The sequence below is a fragment of the Chionomys nivalis genome, chromosome 13, assembly GCF_950005125.1.
Source record: "Chionomys nivalis chromosome 13, mChiNiv1.1, whole genome shotgun sequence".
In the NCBI taxonomy this organism is placed as follows: Eukaryota; Metazoa; Chordata; class Mammalia; order Rodentia; family Cricetidae; genus Chionomys; species Chionomys nivalis.
This window is the reverse complement of record NC_080098.1, coordinates 21,532,966-21,551,512: the sequence shown is the minus strand read 5'-3', so window position 1 is coordinate 21,551,512 and position 18,547 is coordinate 21,532,966. Positions and strand designations below refer to the sequence as shown.

Genomic DNA, 18,547 nt, shown 5'->3' with positions numbered 1-18,547 from the left:
CCTTCAAAGGGGTGGAAAAAAGGACATGAATTGACAGCGTCTTAATGCTTTCAGACCCCAACTTGCTAGGGGATATTTTAGTGCAAAGACTAACCTTACAAACTCTCCAAATATAAAACTGGCTGAGTAAAGGCTGCAGCCTTTAACATCACCTGCTGCTCTTACACATGAAGACAAAAACCAAGGCGATTTTAAAGTTTCTCACTTTCTAGTTGGGCCTGTACCTCATTAAATAGGAATCAATTTTCCACAAACACACACACACACACAAAAAGACAATGAACATTTTATAAAATCAATCTTTTAACTTTCATAGTTTAACATTTTATAAAAACAAAAGACATAAAAGATCAATGAGATGCTAAATAAAGAGAACATGTCTAAATACCTATCCAACACTGGGAAGCAGACAAGTATCAACGAAGAACCTGTGGCACACTATGATTCTTCCAGTGAAAACCATGCTTGCTTTAGCAAGTTAAGATACTCAATGCAACTCAAACCGCTTAAATGCATCCAGCATACCCTTACCTGGATTGGGCTTCGGTCTTACATTTGCAGCATCGTCTCCATTGATGGTCACTGTCACAACATGTGTGGTACAGTTCGACAAGCCTGGATTCATGCACACAGCTGAGAGAAGAAGTTACAACTTGTCTTAAGAAATGGGGCAAGTGCTTACTTGTTTCACTAAATGTCACAGAAGAGGTGAGGCTCAGGGTTCATGCCATCAGTATCTAGTCAGTAGATGCTACCAGACTGTAGAATGTGTATGTGCTCAAAATGCTCTCAAAGTTCCTGGAGTTCCTGCACCAGTCTGGGAAGTCTGAGGGGTTAGATGGTTCTGATGAGTATGCCACAGACAGGTAAGAAAGTAGCAAGGTTTGCTATGCATAATTTTTTATCATAAATTTTCAATTTCAGTTCTCTAACTTGCTCTCATGCAGAAGAGCAGTTCAGTTGCAGGTGGAGAACCCCCTTTTTAATTTGGGATAAAGGGGCACTGAAACATTATATGCCCATGCTGACCTTCATCTTACACTCCTTCCTCAGCCCCGGGAGACCAGAATTACAAATATCCCTGCACACGGCTGGAAACCAATCTAAATCGCTGATCCCTCTCTGCCTACACTCCAACCATACAGAAGCCCTGTTTCATTAATGTTCAAGAAACTGACTCTGAAAAGCAATACAAACCTGGAGAACATTCAGCAACATCGCCTTTGTAGCCAGTTTCTTCCTCTAGCTCCCGAAGAGCAGCTGCTTCTGGGCTTTCCCCATCGTCGATGAGCCCTGGAGGACAGATGGGAAGCCAGTTCTTTGAACATCTTTCTAACAGTTGCTAAGGAGCTGACTTAGGAAAGTCACGGCCACCCTTGCATATCAAGCAGGTTATGGTAGGTGTTTCTCCTGCCTCTGGCTTACATCTAGGTGTTTTCATGAGCATCTCAGTCATGTTCTGTACAAGAGGGGCAGCACTGTGAGGAAAGATGATTTGGTGGTGGCCAAACAGCCTAGGTTTGGAGCCAGTTATGTGACTATAGTACAACAGGCTGATTCTTTTTGTTTCATATTTTGGTATGGCAACCATTTACTTATCTTGCTTTCCTTCCTCACAGAAAAATCCTGAGGCCCGGCAATAAAGTGCCAGGAGGAAGTGCCCTGAAGGTTGCTATGGAGACCAGATAGTCAAAACAGGGAGAAAGTAAAAACTCAGGTTCATTTTCCTGAATGAAATACAACCATGTAAAGAACAAGTAAAATGTAGGTTATTAAATTATTAAATTACTTTCAGTGTTATTAATTTCTTAATAAAATGGCAAGTGAGAAAGAAACTAGTTAACTATATATTGCTGTGAATTGGGTTTTGTTAAGTGGGTAAACACTGCACTTAAACCCTAGCGAGCTTCATGAAATTGGCTGTAAAGTATACCACTTTTGATAAATACATGGGGTTTATTCATTCCTTCATGAGTACAGTCCAATACATTGCTATAATACTGTGTACCAAATTCTGGATGGCTTTTTTACAGTGAAACTGAAAAATACCTCAGATAAAATCAAGACAGTTTTCTTGCCCCATTTGTTTATGGCTGATCAAAAGTGTCTTCTAGTGATGACTTTTGCCATTCAGATTCTGAACTACAGACTGCTGTAAAATTCTTGTGAGTGACTGACAGAAGGGGCAATTCATTGATAAATGAAGGGCAGCAGTTACTGGAAGATGGAGGATCATGAGCTGTGTGGAAGGGGGTGTGGCCACTGAGCTTTACATCTTGTACATGGGTTTGCCTAACCCCAAATGTGGCCAGGGCTTGAAGGAGCCTCATTATAGAAACATGGTTTGCTTGTTTGTTTTTTCTTTTTATATATTTGTGTGTGTGCATGTTGAGGACTAGTTGATGTAAGAATATTCCTCATCCACTCTTCTGCCCAAGATACAGTCAGAGATACAGCTCACTGATATGGCTAGTCTTAGAGCTAGCTGGTTCCAGGGATCCCTTTGTTCACCTTCTAGAGGTTGGAATTCCAGGTTAGCCTCTATCCCTACCTGTCTCTGACATGGAGTTCCAGGGATCCAAACTCAAGTCCTCTTGCTTGCATTGCAAGTTCTTTAACTGCCATGTCATTTCCCTGGCCTTAGACATGTTTATTACTTAAACATTTGCCACGTGGACAGATGAAAAGATGTTAAGACATAAGCAATGCGATGCTCAGTCTCAGGCAATGGACCTGGCGTTACTCACCTGCCGGAAACTCCAGGCAGTAGCCACCCATTGGGGGTCGGAACTGCTTTACCAGAACAATACACTCATAATGAAGAGTTCTTTGCAGCACTGGGATGATTGACACGGCTGTCAAACAGAAACACAGCTAAGGAATCCTTAAGAAAGGTCAGCAATCCAACATAAATTTCAGATTTGAAGATGCATCTAAAATACTCTGAATTTGCTGTTGAAGCAGTGAGCAATTAATTAATCTACATGTTGGCAGCCACCTCTGAACTAGTCTCATTTAATAATGTAAAATGCAAGCCGGGTGGTGGCGGCGAACATCTTTAGTTCCAGCAGAGGCAGGTGGATCTCTGAGTTTGAGGCCAGCCTGGTCCACTGAGTTCCGGGATGGCCACAGCTACACAGAGAAACCCTGTCACACACACACACACACACCAGAAAACAAAACAAAAACAAGAACCCCTCCAAACAAACAAACAAAAAACAACAACAACAACAAAAAAACCAAGAAAGTAAAAAGTAACACTTCTGTCAGATTTTAAAATACTCTTAATTATAAAAAGTTCACTTTTTGTTGTCAAAACATCCTTTTCCTTTTTCTATTTTAGATGGAGTCTATGTGTGTCTACTGCCTGGGCTAACTCAAACTCATGATTTCCCTGCTCCAGGTTCCCTAGTGTATAGGACTACAGGTGTCAACTACCAGATCAGCCACAATTTCTTAAAAAATGAAGTTGAAATTGAAACTAAACATGTCACACAGGGCCAAGCACGGGAAGCCCCTGCTCCCCAGGCAGCAGCCAGTGAGATGACACCTGGTGAAGGGTGTCTGCGGCCACTAGATTTCCTTTATGCCAGAAGCCAGTGAAGATCCACTGTGTCTTCTTTGTCAATGGTCTGACTTCTGCTATTCTAGAATATAAGCTCTTCTGCTCCGAATAATTTAGCCTTAAAACAAAACCAGAAGGTCGCTGGCTGTGGAGACAGACCCCATCAAGGAGGATTGTTAGCATCTCCCAGATGCGTTGACAGTTAAGAGCAGCTGGAGCAAAGCAACTGTTTGCCTCCTACATAAACAAACCAAACCAAGATAGCAAAGCAAAAAGCTCAGCTGTTCCAGATGTGGATACCAGGATGTTTCTGGTGCGGTTACAGCCAAGTCATTTATGCCTGGAAGGGGAGGTGCACGGAAGCCCTTTCCCAATTCTCTTTTCTCTCAACTGAAGCATGAAGGTGGGTGATCATTTCACCGCACCCTCAGGCACTCACCTTCAGAGTATAAAAAGCTCCAGTGGTCCTAACATATGAAGACACCGCATGTACCTTCAAATTATACTGACATAGTTTAACATATCTTTCCTTCAAAAACTGCCCTTAGCTTAGAAAACGGGAGCCAGAAGTTACTTATACAGAGAGTTCTACAACACAGCATTGTAAAAACAGAAGACTACGTGAGTGTATGCATAAAAGATCCTAGCTGAGGGTAATGCTGCTTTGAGGTCTTTGGTTATAATCTCATGTGCTAGCTTCCTTCATAAAGAGAGTTATAATAGTCATACCGTCAGCAGATTTTCCCTTCCTGGTTGTGAGTTTCACTGTTTCCCAAGTTCTATGCAGGGAGAGAACAAAGAAAAACAATCATTAGCGGCAAGGAAAGAATGTTCTGTAGACATAGAACTTCATAATGCAATGCATGCAAATATGCAACTTAGAGTGGCCAAGGAGCACAGTAAAGACCTGTACTTCATCAGCCAACCGTGCTTTCTTGTAGCACAGGTGAAAATAAAGAAACTTGTCACCTCTCCCCCCAGCCTCTGGCTGCCATCTAAGCGGAAGCGGCTGAGCACTGGAGTCACTGCGCCCTCAGAGTACTTTGGTTTGAATCGTAAGTCTACAGTCAGCAGCATAAGCTGGTAGTGCAGCTGTCCAGGCCTTCTGCAGCGGTGCAACATTCCAGATGCATTTCCAAGGACAAAGAATGCCATGCACAACATGAACCACTGAAATTATGCAGGTGTAAAATATGTGACCAAACCACACAATTCAAGAAAGCAGAACATTTCACTTATCTGAAGAATTAGATTTTCTTTGCAAGAGTGCGGGTTTATGTAAGAGGAAAAGGACAGGTCCCTAGAGGAAGCTGTGAAGTGCTTGACGTCATTCTTGCTCCCTTTTATGGCTTCCTTCGTGTTAGCGATTTGTTCCTAGCTGCTTGCTCTCAGGTTTTGGTGGTATCTCTGCTATTCTACCTGCTCTTACAGGAACATCAGGTAGGGTTATATGGGAAATTGAGTTCCAAGGGAGAAAAAAAACACACTGTTCAAAAGGGGAAGTAAATAACAGAAAATTTCACCTCTTTTGGTTCTCGTTTCTTGGGAGGGGGAAGCAGTGCTAAAATAATGCTGGAGGTGGTCAGGCAAACAAAGTTAGACTGTGTTTTATAGGTGGGTTATAATCTGGATGGCTCTAGGCATTAGGCTAAGTCCAGTAAATTACAAGACATGCTGCTCCAAGGGGCTCTCTTGCTCATACTTTTTTTCCTGGCTGTCCTTGATGTCTGATTATATCACATTCCTACAAAAAGGTCCAGCTATTTAATGTGGCTTAAAGCAAGAGTAAACACAAACCCTTTCTGTGAACTGCACACCTCTCAGCATTACACCCAAGTTTCCCAAGGCAAGCGTGTGAAAACAAAAACCAAACACATCGCTGTGACAACTCACAGTAGACTGACAGTCCTGTTAGCAGCAAGAAAGCCAACCCCAAGCCATCTCCAACACACAGTACCGAGTACGGAGACAAAACACCTGTTGTCACAGATCTCTGCTGCCTCTTAAGGTTAGTCCTAAAGACTGAAGACGGTGCTGGGAAAAGCACCGAAGGTCCCATCCCAAATACACTAGGAATAAGGAAAACAGAGCAGCAGCATTACAGTGGGTAAGGGAAGTAAATGAGCGGTAATGAGCCGTACGTGAGGAGCAGTACAGTCAATACTCCAAACACTACAACAGGAGTGCCCCCGACAGCTCAGACGCTCTCCTAGCTGTGGACTCGCTGTCAAGAAAAGCTCAGTCTCTACTTGTCTGCTGTGGGAATTCATTCAGCCAGTACCTTTTGGGGTACCGGCCCTTTGGGCGTGGTCTGAGGTGCTACCTGTGGACTAATAAGCGCAGAGAAGCAGCGTGCTCGCTCTCTTGTGTGGTGGTTGGAGATTTGATCGTAGCTTTTAGCGCCCCCAAGGGCAGAGGACCCCGGTGGCTCTCTACCTTATGGTTGTTTGTGAGTGTCCCCCAATAAATACTTGATATCCCTTAATTTCGGGCTCTCATGGACTCACCCACACTTACACTTGTCCTCCACTAAACCAAAGCTACAACAGCTTGCTCTTTGTGTAACTCAGGGAAGAGTAAATCATCTGGAAAAATCTCTTCCAGCTTTAGAACTGGAATTTCTATTTAAATTTAAATTATTCCATTTGGTCTCTCCTTAGAGACCTAGAGCGGTTATCTCTAGCCCCCGGCAAGGTAGGAGACAGCAAGGGTGACTCTGCCCCGTCTGCAGTGCCAATGTAAGGACTTAACATCAGTACTGAATACTTCTAGGATCCCTTCTTTCATGAATGAGACAGTACTAAAATCATTCTCTAGCTATTTTATCCTTTATATATATGCTTTTCTTTGAGGTAACAGAGAATGAATGTTTATAAATTAATAAACCATGGTCAATCATCATGCTTCAGAGCTAGACACCATGGTAAGAGATATTACATTAATTCAGTACATAACCCTTCATCAGTGACCAGGGGGAAGAATTATGTATGGAAGAGGGGATGTCAAAGTGCTCTACGTAGGCAGCAGAAACATGGTAGTTAGACTTACAAACTCATTCCCAAATTAAAGACTAGACTCTCTGTAATGAAACCTAAACACAGGAATCCTGAGGAAAAGAACCCTCAATTACTGTGCCGAGTAGTTTTATGTCCCTTGACACAAGCCAAGAGTCACCAGAGAGGAGGGAGCCTCCATTGAAAAATGTGCAGGCCCGTAGGGCACTTTCTTAACTAGTGATTGATGCGGGAGGGTCCAGCCTATTATGGGTGGTCGCATCCCTGGGTTCTGTAAAATGCAGGGAAACCAGCATTTCTCCAGGGCCTCAACATCAGCTCCTGCCTCCAGGTCCCTGTCCTGACTTCCTCTGATGACCAACAGTGACATGAAAGCATGATCAAATAAACTCTCTCTTCTCCAAGGTGCTTTTGACCATGTTGCTTCACTGCAGTAATAGTAGCCCAATTGGGTCAATGACTTAGACGTTTATTTCCCTGATCAGTAAATACCTGGAGAATGGTCAGGGAAGATACGAGAGGGCGTGAACTGACACACATTCTTTAGATCTGTTAGCGTTAAAGGGTGTATTTTGTGCTACAAACTTCATTTTCAGAGAAAAGGAGTCAAACTATTTCACTGTACAGAGTTGTAGCAGCCACACATTTCACAACACTGTATCCCTGAGGCTTAGGTCCTACCACTGGTGAGTCCTGGGTTTGCACCCACCCTCTGTTCACTATCTTTAGCTCTGTCTGCCGTCTGTTAGTATGTCTCCCACAGCTCTCAAGTAATGGGTCTTATTAAGGTTTGTGCAGGTCAAATTTGTTTCAGTCACCAACAAATCTATGTATTGTCACCTTGGGAAATGTATTTGTTCTCTCTCTCTCACACACACACTCACGATTCTTTCATGATTGTGTAGCAAGTGAAATTTTTTTGTAATGACTTGGTGTGATATAGTCTGGATACTAAATTCAGCTTTATTCTATTTTATTCCTTATTACACTTCATTGAATAAATATTAAGCCTACTTAATACATTATTTTTTTCCTACTGGCTTACATTTGTATGCGTGTGTGTAGGCTGGGATCAAACCCAGGGCTTTGCACATGCTAGGCAAGTGCTATACCCCGAGCTGCATCTACAGCTCTTTTCAAATATAATAGCCAGTAATGGCTTTGTTTTCTTTTTCTTCTAACACAGACATTAAAAATTTGGTTTTAAACCGGGCGGTAGTGGCCATGCCTTTAATCCCAGCACTTGGGAGGCAGAGGCAGGCCACCTCTGTGAGTTCAAGGCCGGCCTGGTCTATGGATTGGGTTCCAGGACAGCTAGGGCTGCTACGCGGAAAAACCCTGTCTCAAAAACCAAACCAAAACAAAAAACCCAAAACAACAACCACCAAGAAATTTGGGTTTACTAGAAGGAAGCCATCAACACTGTTGAGTATTCTATAGCTTGTTAAGCCAGAATCACACGTTTTCGGCCCACAGTACTATGGAGAATGGAGTTAGACTGGGTATAGGAACAACTGTAATTCAGTTTATTCAGGGATTATCAACGACCCAAGGGTTTAGCAATGGAGTAGGAGCTGGACTTGACTCTTTGTTTCAAAGAAAGCTTACAATGGTGACACACCTGTGTCCATGCAAACACAAGAGAGACCTGGAGAAACCAAAGACAAAGAAAAGAAGGAAGTTTACCTAGTTTTACCAGTAGGATCCATGTAAGTTGTTTTTTCAAATTTGACCCATTTTCCTTCCGAAATCAACTAAAACAAAATCAGATAGTTATAAGGTAGGAAATGTTCAAATCAAGTTGGTCTTTTTTTAAAAAATCAAAACATGTATTGTTTTAAATTTTCTCTATGTCCCTTCCCCCCAATAATTTGTGGGTAAGTTTCTAGCTTAAGTATTCAAAGTTGGTCCCCTAAGTGTGGGTCTTTTTTTTGGTAGAACTAAGAGGGGAAAGAATTACTGTCTAGGGATGGAGCAGCGCAGGTGTGGCTCACTGCCAGTAGGCGCTTGGTATTTGAAAAATAAAAATACCTGGGCTGGGGAGAAAAAGGGAACCAACGGAGTATGGGTGTGTGGTGGGGAGATCTTCTGCGTGTTTCTCCAGTTCGGACCCCAGGTTATACATGCTAAGCTGACCACACTGGTGTGTAGTTGTATGTAAAATTTTATTAAGCTGGACGGTGGTGGTGTACACCTTTAATCCCAGTACTCAAGAGGCAGAGGCAGGCGGATCTCTGGAAGTTTGAGGCCAGCCTGATCTACAAAGTGAGTTTCAGGACAGGCTCCACAGAGAAACCCTGTCTCGGAAAGAAAAAAAAATTACTAGGAAATAAATATAAAACTAGATTTTCTTTCTGATACCCAAGTCTCTACCCAATCCAAGACAGGCATCAGGAATTGCTCTGCCCACACAGCAAGGAGTCTAGGAATATAACTCACCTAGGGCACAAGGCAGAGCCGAGGAGATTTTTACTGTGAACTTAAAGTAATAATAGCCCTTTCTTACTAGCCCCACCCCACCCCTTCTTGCCAACACCAACCTAATCGTTATCAGATCTGTTCACAGACAACACAGGAAGATTCCAAATCAAAAAGAATTCCAGAAAAGTGTCAGGACCGCGGTTCAGGATGAATATGTAAAATTTATCCACGACAGCAACTGTTTTCTCAGAGAAAAAAGCCTTAAAAACTCTATTCAACATTAGTTCTATATATAGCTCAGTGGAATCTGAGCTACAACGAACAATTGAAGTTTTTTTTTCTTCCCAATACAGGGTTTCTCTGTGTGATAGCTATGGCTGTCCTGGAACTCTCTTTGTACACCAGACTGGCCTCGAACCCACAGAGATCTGGCTACCTTTGCCTCCCAAGTGCTGGGATTAAAGGCATGTGCCACCACCACCTAAAAATAATTTAAGTTTTTATCATTTTAAAAATTTATACTAGGATGACAAACAGCAAGATGTAATTACTGAATATGAAATCTCAAAACCATATACTATGTGCAAAACCATATATTATTTATTTTTCTATCCAGGGCAATTTTTAGAAAGAATTTCTCTATTAGAAGCCAAAATATACTTATTCTCAATTTCATTATACATATAATTAAGATGGATAAACCACTGTTCACAAACAACAGCAAAATGTGGCTTAGCCTTGAAATGGGAGTGAATAACATTTACAAACTATCTTCAAGAATGAAAATCCCATGGTGATAAAAAAAAAAAATAGCCTGCACATTCATTTTAAACTTAGTGTTATGTGGGGAAGGGAAAGGATAGGAAAAAGCAAACTCTACCTCCTCTGAAATAATGTGCTGTTTGGCGTTCTGAGAAGAATCTGTTGCTTCTCGGTTCTCCATTTCAACCTAGCTGGTCTCCACAATCCTCAGGTGGGAAGTTCTGCTGTAAGGGAGTGAGAATGGTCAGGCTCCCCCAAACATGGGTCTCTGGTCAAAGAATTGGAATAGATTAAAAAAAAAATTATCTACTACTAAAGCATCTTCTCTCATGACTCTCTGGGAGAACTGGCTCAGGAAGCATGCAGAGGTACCTTCACCAGTGAGGTGTTCTCATATTGCTTCCTCTGCATCCAGGTGATGACTGTAGACTGACCTTGCCTCTTCCCAGAATTCTCCTGTTCTCGTCGCCCCGCCTCTACTTCCTGCTTAGCTACTGACCAACCAGCGTTTTATTAAAACACAAATCTTTACAGGGTACCAGACCATTGTCCCACAGCATCACTCTTTAGGGGCTCACCACTCAGCTTCCAAATAAATACACAGACACTTATTTTTACTTATGAATGCCTGGCCTTAGCTTGGCTTGTTTCCAGCCAGCTTTTCTTAAAGTATCTTGTCTACCTTTTGCTTCTGGGTTTTTATCTTTCTATCTCTGTCTATATTTCCTTTCCCTCTTATTCAGTGCTGGCTGTGTGGCTGGCCCCTGACATCCTCCTTCCTCCTTTTCTCACTTCTTCCTCCTCTTCTTCTTTCCTTCTATTTATTCTCTCCACTTGGCAGTCACACCTAGCCCTCACCAGCCTTGCTACTGGCCACTCAGCTCTTCGTTAGACCAACCAGGTTTCTTAGGTAGGCAAAGTAACACAACTTCAGAGTTAAACAAATGCAACATAAAAGAATGCAACATACCTTTGCATCATTAAAGAAATATTCCACAGCATGAAGGAATATAATAAATCTTTAATCTTCCCCAACAGTCTACTTCTATATACTTTTCCCCCATAAAGATTCATTTTTATTATGTCTGTGTGTGCTTGTGTGAGTTTTTTTTTTTTTTTTTTTTTTTTTTGGTTTTGATTTTTCGAGACAGGGTTTCTCAGTAGCTATGGAGCCTGTCCTGGAGCTTGCTCTGTACACTAGACTGGCCTTGAACTCACATAGATCCACCTGCCTCTGCCTCCTGAGTGCTGGGATTAAAGGCGTGCGCGCGCCACTGCCCGGCTCTATTAGTTTATGTGTACCATGCATATGCCTGTGGAGGACAGTGGGCACCATATCCTCCGGAACCGGAACTGCTAGCTATTGTCATCGTATCGAAGTGAGTGCTGGGAACTGATTTTGGGTACTCTGACAGAGGACTTAACTGCAGAACCATTTCTCCAGGGATAGCCCTAGCTTTATTTCTTTGTGTATTGTTGGATGAATGTGGTGTATATGTGTGCCATGGTGTCATGGTCAGAGGTCAACTTTTCTTTTCTTTTTTTTTTTAGTTTTTCAAGACAGGGTTTCACTGTTTAGCCCTGGCTGTCCTGGAATTCACTTTGTAGACCAGACTGACCTCAAACTCACAGAGATCCACCTGCCTCTGCCTCCTGAGTGCTGGCATTAAAGGCATGTGATACCACTGGCCAGCCAGAGGACAACTTTTAGAAATAAGTTCTCTTCTTCCACCATGGTTTCTGGGAATCAAACAGTTTGTCAGGCCTGTGTAGGAAGACTTTTACTCAATGGGTCATCTCAGTAGCCTGAATGGCAAGTTCTTTCTTTCTTTGTTATATGCACGCATGCACGTATGCACACGCGCGCGCGCGCGCACACACACACACACACACTATGTATATTGTTATATATATATATGTGAATAATCATATAGATATGTTGGGGAATATTATTTTCAGGTGTGTGACTTTTGTTTACGCTGCATTTGTTTAAATCTGTCTGTTCTGGAACTCTCTCTGTAGACCAGGCTGGCCTCAGACTCAAAGATCTGCCTGCCTGTTTTCTCAGTGCTGGGATTAAAGGCATGCACCACCATGGCCTGGAAGATACATACATATACACATATATATTTTTCGAGATAGGGTCTCATGTGGCCTAAGCTGGCCTTGCTGTAGCTGAGGATGACCCTAAACTCCTGGCAACCCTGAACCTACCTTTTATATGCTGGGATGAGAGACAAGCACCAGGTGCATTTGGTGAGGGCATTGATCTAAGCCATTACCACAGGTAACCAATGTAGAATGTGGACAACTGGCTGAAGGGGGAAGCCCTATGAGTCTCAGCTTGTACACTCTATACTCACAGAAAAGAACGGTCGAATTTTTCCTTGTTTCTTGAGATGGGGTCTAATGTAGTTTAGGCTGGCTTTGAACTTGTTATGTAGCAGAGGCTGGACTTGAACACTGGATCCTCCTGCCTCCTCCTCTTAAGTGCTGGGATTAAAGACCTGTCCATTAAGTCTGACTAGAGGTCCTTCTGTCTTCTAGATATCCATTCCTTCTTGTTAATAATGCATAGCAGCCAAGGAAATGTGCTGATGTAAGGAAACTTCTGAGTTCTAATTCTAAAGAAAAATAACTTTTAGACAACCACACAGTTCCTCTGAGTGGGCAAATTCAACTGCCTAGAATGGTACCAAGTGCCCAGGGCTTGCTACATCCAAAGTGCTGGGAAAACAGGTGTAAGCCGCCACAACCAACCAATACCTGGCAGTTTAGAAGTGGGGTGACCATAACATTTAAGGAAAAGAATACAAGATTTTAATACTGACAGTTGGTCAGAGGTCAAGAAAGCAGGGGACTGGACTTTCAATTTTGATTTTATAGGGGATTACAGTTAAGAGATTGCAGGAATCGTAGAAGAAAAGCAGGCTTGCTCGCCTCATCGCTACAGACATTGAACTTCAGACTTTTACATAAGTTTGGACTGTGAGGGACTTTGTGAACTTTAAAGTTGGATTGAATACTTTTTTGCATTATGTTATTTTTATAAGCACTTGGGGGCCACGGAGTGGAATTACTAGGAAGGGATGGCCTTGCTAGAGGAAGAGTGTCACTGTGGGGATGGGCTTTGAGGGCTCTTACATGCTCAAGATACTGCCCAGTGGTTCAGACCTCTTCCTGTTACCTAACAACTCAAGAGGTAGGACACTCGGCTACTTCTCCAGCACCATGTCTGTCTGCACACCACCATGTGTGTGATGATAATGGACTGAACTTCTAAAAATGTAAGCCACCCCAATTAGTACTTTTCCTTTAAAAGAGTTACTGTGGCATGATGTCTCTTCACACCAATCGAACCCTAAGACAGTGGGAGACACAACCTCATGCTGTGGAATAAACTTCTTGTAAACTGTAAAGATGTGTCACTCTGGTTTAATAAAAAGCTGAAGAGCCAATAGCTAGGCAGGATTCCAGGCAGAGAGGACGCTGGGAAAAAGAAGGGCAGAGACGCCAAGGAGACACAGCAAGCAGAATAAGCAATATGGAGATGAGGAGATAAAGCCATTAGGCAGAAAGAAATGGGTGAATTTAAGTTATAACAGCTAGTTAGAAACAAGCCTAAGCTAAGGCAGAGCTTTCATAATTAATATAAATCTCTGTGTTGCTTTTTGTGAGCTGACGGCCCAAAGAAAAGCCCAACTATAATCCCACAGTCTCAGCTCAGCACAAAGAACTGCAGGCAACTAAGGAAGGCTGAGAGTGAGAGAAATAATCTTCCCCAGGGAAGATGCACCAATTAGTTGCTCTATACCAAATGGTCAGTCCTGAAGACATACACACAGGTTAACATTCCACAGATCAAGCAGTTTATATTTAGGAACATAACATGTAATAATAATTAATAACAAAAGAAGCCGTGGGTTTGAAAAAGGATCTAAAAGGGAATATGGTAGTACTAGGAGGGAGGAAAGGGAAGGGAGAAATACTGTAATTTATTATAATCTCAGAAGACTTTTTAAAAATTATAAAAAAGAGACAGGTGAGAGTTAAGATGCAAAACTGAAACCAGAAACTAAAGTCAGACCCTGGAGTTAGTACGCTGCTCGTTGCTACCATTCCTTGAATTGCTGCAATTTGTTCAAAATGGAAAGTGAAACACAATCCTTACAAGAGGGAACAAGTGGAAACCTTCTCCTTGATAAAATCTGAGGAATGTCGTCGGCATTGCTCAATACTCATCCTGTCTAAGAAGTCGGATTTTGCCATTGGAGGCCGACGTAGGAGAATGGCCTGAGGCCACCACTTTGAAACCAGCCTGGATAAGATGGTGAGACATGAGTTCAAAAGAGAAGAAAAAGGAAAACAAAATGTAGACGTTCAAAGCCTGAGCGGAACCCTGGCTGACAAGCAGGCGGTTGCATCCGTTATATGAGGAGAGAAATCAACAAAGCACTTTGAGAGAGCAGGGAAAATGTGGTTGTGTGGGGCACATACAAGCTTGTGTGAACACAGGTGTGCTTTGCACACGTGTGTGGAGGCCCGAAGTCAGCCTTCAGTGTTTGTCCCCAGGGACTGCCCACCTTATTTTTCTGGGACGGAGCAATTAGCTTAGGCTGACTGTCCATCCTATCCCAGAAGTCTTCTGTCTCTGCCTCCCCAGCACTGAGATTACAAATTGAACCAGCAACCCTGGCTTTTTCAAGGGTGCCATACTTAGGCATCTTGAATGATTTCTGACATTCTAAGTAAGCTATCTCCTAGCCCTAATAAAATGAATTAAAACTTTAATTAAAAAGTTTGAAGAAATAATTTAGTATTATTGGCTTTTTTTTTCTCTATGCAACAGCTCTGGCTATCTCTGAACTTGCTTTGTAGACCAGCCGGCCTCTGCCTCCAGAGTGCTGACTAAACGCACATGTTAATACTCATAGATAATCACCATCCTCAGTCCTATCCAAAGAAGCCACTTTCCAGGGAGTTGAGATGAAATTAAACTGTTATGACTGCATTTGTGTTAAGAGTAAATAATGGTTGAGTGTTGAACCCCACACAGGACATTTATAGCATCCCTGCCAAAGCTCAGAAGAACAGTATGGAAGATTGGGAGGAAAGAAAAAGCTGGCAGACAGGAAAACGGGCTACAAAATGCCATCTTATGGACAGCAACTACAATCAAGGACTTCCCCAAACTACTGATTACTGACAATGATTTTGCTCTACAGTCAGATAAGGATGTTTGGGCCTCAGGGGCCCCAACCCTCACTGTTGTACTATTTCTTATGCACAAATTCAGGGACAGAGGGAATCACTGCCGTCAGTTAGGTAGCCACTGGTGACTCCCTCACCAGCCTACAATGGACAGTCCTAATCCAATGGCCACATAGATGGCTCTGCCTAAACCGAAAGATCACCCAACAAAATCAAGTCATGAGTCTGAAGATTCATACGTGTGTGTGGTGGGGAGAGAGGGTTACGTGGATGAGAAGCAGATAAGACAGGGTTGGAAGAAGCAGTACACACATGTCAAAGAATTCATTTTAAAAAAATAGAAATTTCATTTAATAAAGAACCAAGAATGAAATAACTAGTATAACGTTAAATAACTTTAGTCATACCAAAAAAAAAAAAAAAAAAGGCCAGGCGGTGGTGGCGCACGCCTTTAATCCCAACACTCGGGAGGCAGAGGCAGGCGGATCTTTGTGAGTTCGAGGCCAGCCTGGTCTACAAGAGCTAGTTCCAGGACAGGCTCCAAAGCTACAGAGAAACCCTGTCTCGAAAAACAAAACAAACAAAACAAAACAAAACCAAAAAAATTAGCCATTATCATAACTTTAAAAGTTTATTTTAAAAACCAGGATATATACACTCTTTTGTACTATACAGGGTAAAAGTTTAGTGCCCACATCAAATGGATTTCAGTGCCCTTCCCTTCACTGAAAATTATTCTCTGACTAGTCAAAAGATCTTGCACTCACACTGGTAGGGGTGGAACGGCACTCAGGTCCACAGTGTGTCCTTTCTCCCAGTAGGGATGGGCAATGGGTGAAGGGAGGAGCTGACATTTATTGAGATCCTACCACTCGGTGACTAAAATTTGTTTTCATCTTGGAATCACTCAGTAAATCCCCTTGCCCCTAATGGTACGGACATTTTTAAAAAATTAAAAAATCCAGAGGGCTGGTGGGACGCCTTAACCGGAGCTTGCTACGGAAGCCTGAGTACTCAAGTGAGACCCCAGGAGCCAACAGTGGAAAGAGAGAAGTGACTCCCCAAAGCCGAAAAGTGGTCCTTTGATCTCCACAAGCCTGCTGGACTACCCACCTGCACTGGTACACAGTACATATGATTATTTCTACCCTGTAAAAATTGAAAATAAAAACAAACGTGGTAGTTAAACACTTGCACATCTTTTATTTGTGGTATCAGTTCATTGAATTCTTGCTAAGTCTGTCTGTAGCAGAACCTACTACAGTACTAAAAACAGTTATTGAAAACATAGAATACAGGTTGGGTGTGGTTGTGCACGCCTTTAATCCCAGCACTCAGGAGGCAGTGGTAGATGGATCTCTATGAGTTCGAGACCAGACTGGTCTACTAAGCAAGTTTGTTCTTTCTTTCTCCCCACCATCCCCAAGACAGGGTTTCTCTGTGTAGCTTTGGAGCTTGTCCTGGCACTAGCTCTTGTAGACCAGGCTGACCTCAAGCTCACAGAGATCCGCCTACCTCTGCCTCCCGAGCGCTGGGATTAAAGACGTGTGCCACCACCGCCTGGTTACAAAGCAAGTTTTAGGACAACCAAGGCTACCAGAGAAACCCTGTCTCGAAAAACCACGACAAACAATCAAGCCACAGAATACATAAGACTCTGTTCCAGTTTCCTTCTCTGTCCTGTCATCTTCCTGATGCTTACAATTTAGCTGATTCTCTCCAAATAACTGTCTCAGTCTCTGTGCCCAAGTGTTTTCTGGGCTGTTAAAGTATTGCTTCACCCAAGTGAATAACGTTCCTGGGTCTGCTTTCTCCCATAGATCAATTACTAACTTCAACAAAAAATACTTTACCCAAATGCATTCCAACCAGTGCTAATATTTCCTCTTACTGTAACTTTGTTTCCAGGTCAATTAAAAAAAAAGTATTAGTGGCCTCCCACTTATGCTCTGTCTCTTAGCTGTGCAAGCACCATCCCCCAGAAAAAGGAAGGTACGGATTATTGATGCTTTCCCTCAGAGGAGCAGTCAGACCTGGTGGTGCATCCCTTTGATCCCAGCACGAGGGAGATAGAGACAGGTTGATCTCTATCCAGGTTAGCTTGGTCTACAGTGTTCCTCAACCTCCCTAATGCTGTATGTCTTTAATACAGACAGTTCCTCATGCTGTGGTGACCTCCAACCATAAAATGATTCCGTTGCTACTTCATAACTGCAATTTTGCTACTATTATGCATCATAATACAAAAGTAAGATATACGGGATATCTGACATATATAACGTGCAACCCCTGAAGGGCTGCGATCCACAGGCTGAGAACCATTGTCATAGCCCATTCCTGGACAGCCAGGATTATAGATACTTTGTCTCAAAGCGACAAAACAAACAACAACAACAACAAAAAACCACTGGACAGATTAATTCTGGATTTCACAGGTACCTGAATTGGAATCCTAGTCATTCACAACCCACCAACGTACACCGCACCAATATAATCTTGGCTTTGAAAATGTGTTCTTTAAACAATACTCCCAACCACTTCACCTGTAACTTTTAAACAAGTTATAGTTCTGTTATGTGTGTATTCTAACTCAAAATACAAAGTATTCCATTGGTTAATTCTAACAAATACCTTTCTAAAGAAGTCGACAGTGGCTGGGGTTCTATCTTTCTAAGTCAAACTGCTTAGACAGGCTAGGGAAAAATATGCGGGTTTTGTTTGTTTTGTTTTGTTGGTGGAGGTGGATATCGAAAATGTGGTGCTTTTGAACAAATACGTGTTTGGAGCAAGCCCAAGACTTGTAAATTATGGCAAGTGGGTTTTAAAGCCCTATCTCTTTAAACTGGTGGTTTTTCCTTCTTTTAAAGAAACAAAACTGAACTTTGTAAGGAGACAGATGGAAAAAGGAGTAAGGAGAAAAACCACAAGTTCACGTAAAAACTCTTTCAACCTTATGATTTCACCATTGCAGCGACACTAATAAAATCTGTGCTTTTCCACACTGGTGACTTTTTCGAGACTAAACTAAATGAACTTTAAGCTTACAAAGCACAACTTTCCTCTTTCCCTTACTTCCCCAGACGAACATCGCCTCTTTCATCTCCAGGACCGTAAAATACGTGCCTCCTCCCCAGGATCGTGCATGCGGGATTTCTTCCCTGTGTCTCCTGAAATTCACTTTCGCTAATGAGAAGGGACCATTCTTGTAGATGCCTCGACTAGTGTGTTCAAATGTTTATTGTGCTGTTCCCTGGTTCCTCTCGTAGCCCAGGTTGGTTCGCCTGGATCTCGGGTTCTCGCGCTCAGGCGCGGGCTGGGAAATACGCGCGCGACTAGCTGCGTCCTAAGTACCATCAGCAGTGCTCGCGCCCTCCTGTCCCTTCCCCTCTCCGAGGACACTTAGTACCGAGATTGGCGCGCGCCTACTTACCTACCCTAAGCTGTGGGATGTGGAAGGGATGGAGGAGGAAAGGAAAAACAATCAGACAGAAGCTGCAATCTCCGTAGAAGCGGGCGCCACCACTAGAGACACCGGTGCCTCTCGTGGTGCAAGGAGGATTGTGCACACGTCCTC

General features: G+C 42.8%; 1 protein-coding gene across 4 annotated transcripts in view; it reads right to left on the bottom strand.

The window, feature by feature from the left end:
- Positions 1-18,547, bottom strand: part of Nudt5 (nudix hydrolase 5) — a 23,521-nt gene extending 4,974 nt beyond the window's left edge. The window contains exons 1-7 of one of the 4 annotated variants that reach the window (XM_057788065.1): positions 18,404-18,547; positions 9,881-9,986; positions 8,266-8,333; positions 4,295-4,344; positions 2,748-2,855; positions 1,198-1,293; positions 532-633 (exon numbers count right to left, since the gene is read on the bottom strand). In XM_057788065.1, coding sequence (XP_057644048.1) covers positions 532-633; positions 1,198-1,293; positions 2,748-2,855; positions 4,295-4,344; positions 8,266-8,333; positions 9,881-9,943 — 487 coding nt within the window. In that variant the 5' untranslated portion in view covers positions 9,944-9,986; positions 18,404-18,547. Of the gene's footprint in view, positions 1-472; positions 634-1,197; positions 1,294-2,747; positions 2,856-4,294; positions 4,345-8,265; positions 8,334-9,880; positions 9,987-18,403 lie in introns of those variants that run through there. The other 3 variants (XM_057788063.1, XM_057788061.1, XM_057788064.1) reach the window with 3 other exon arrangements.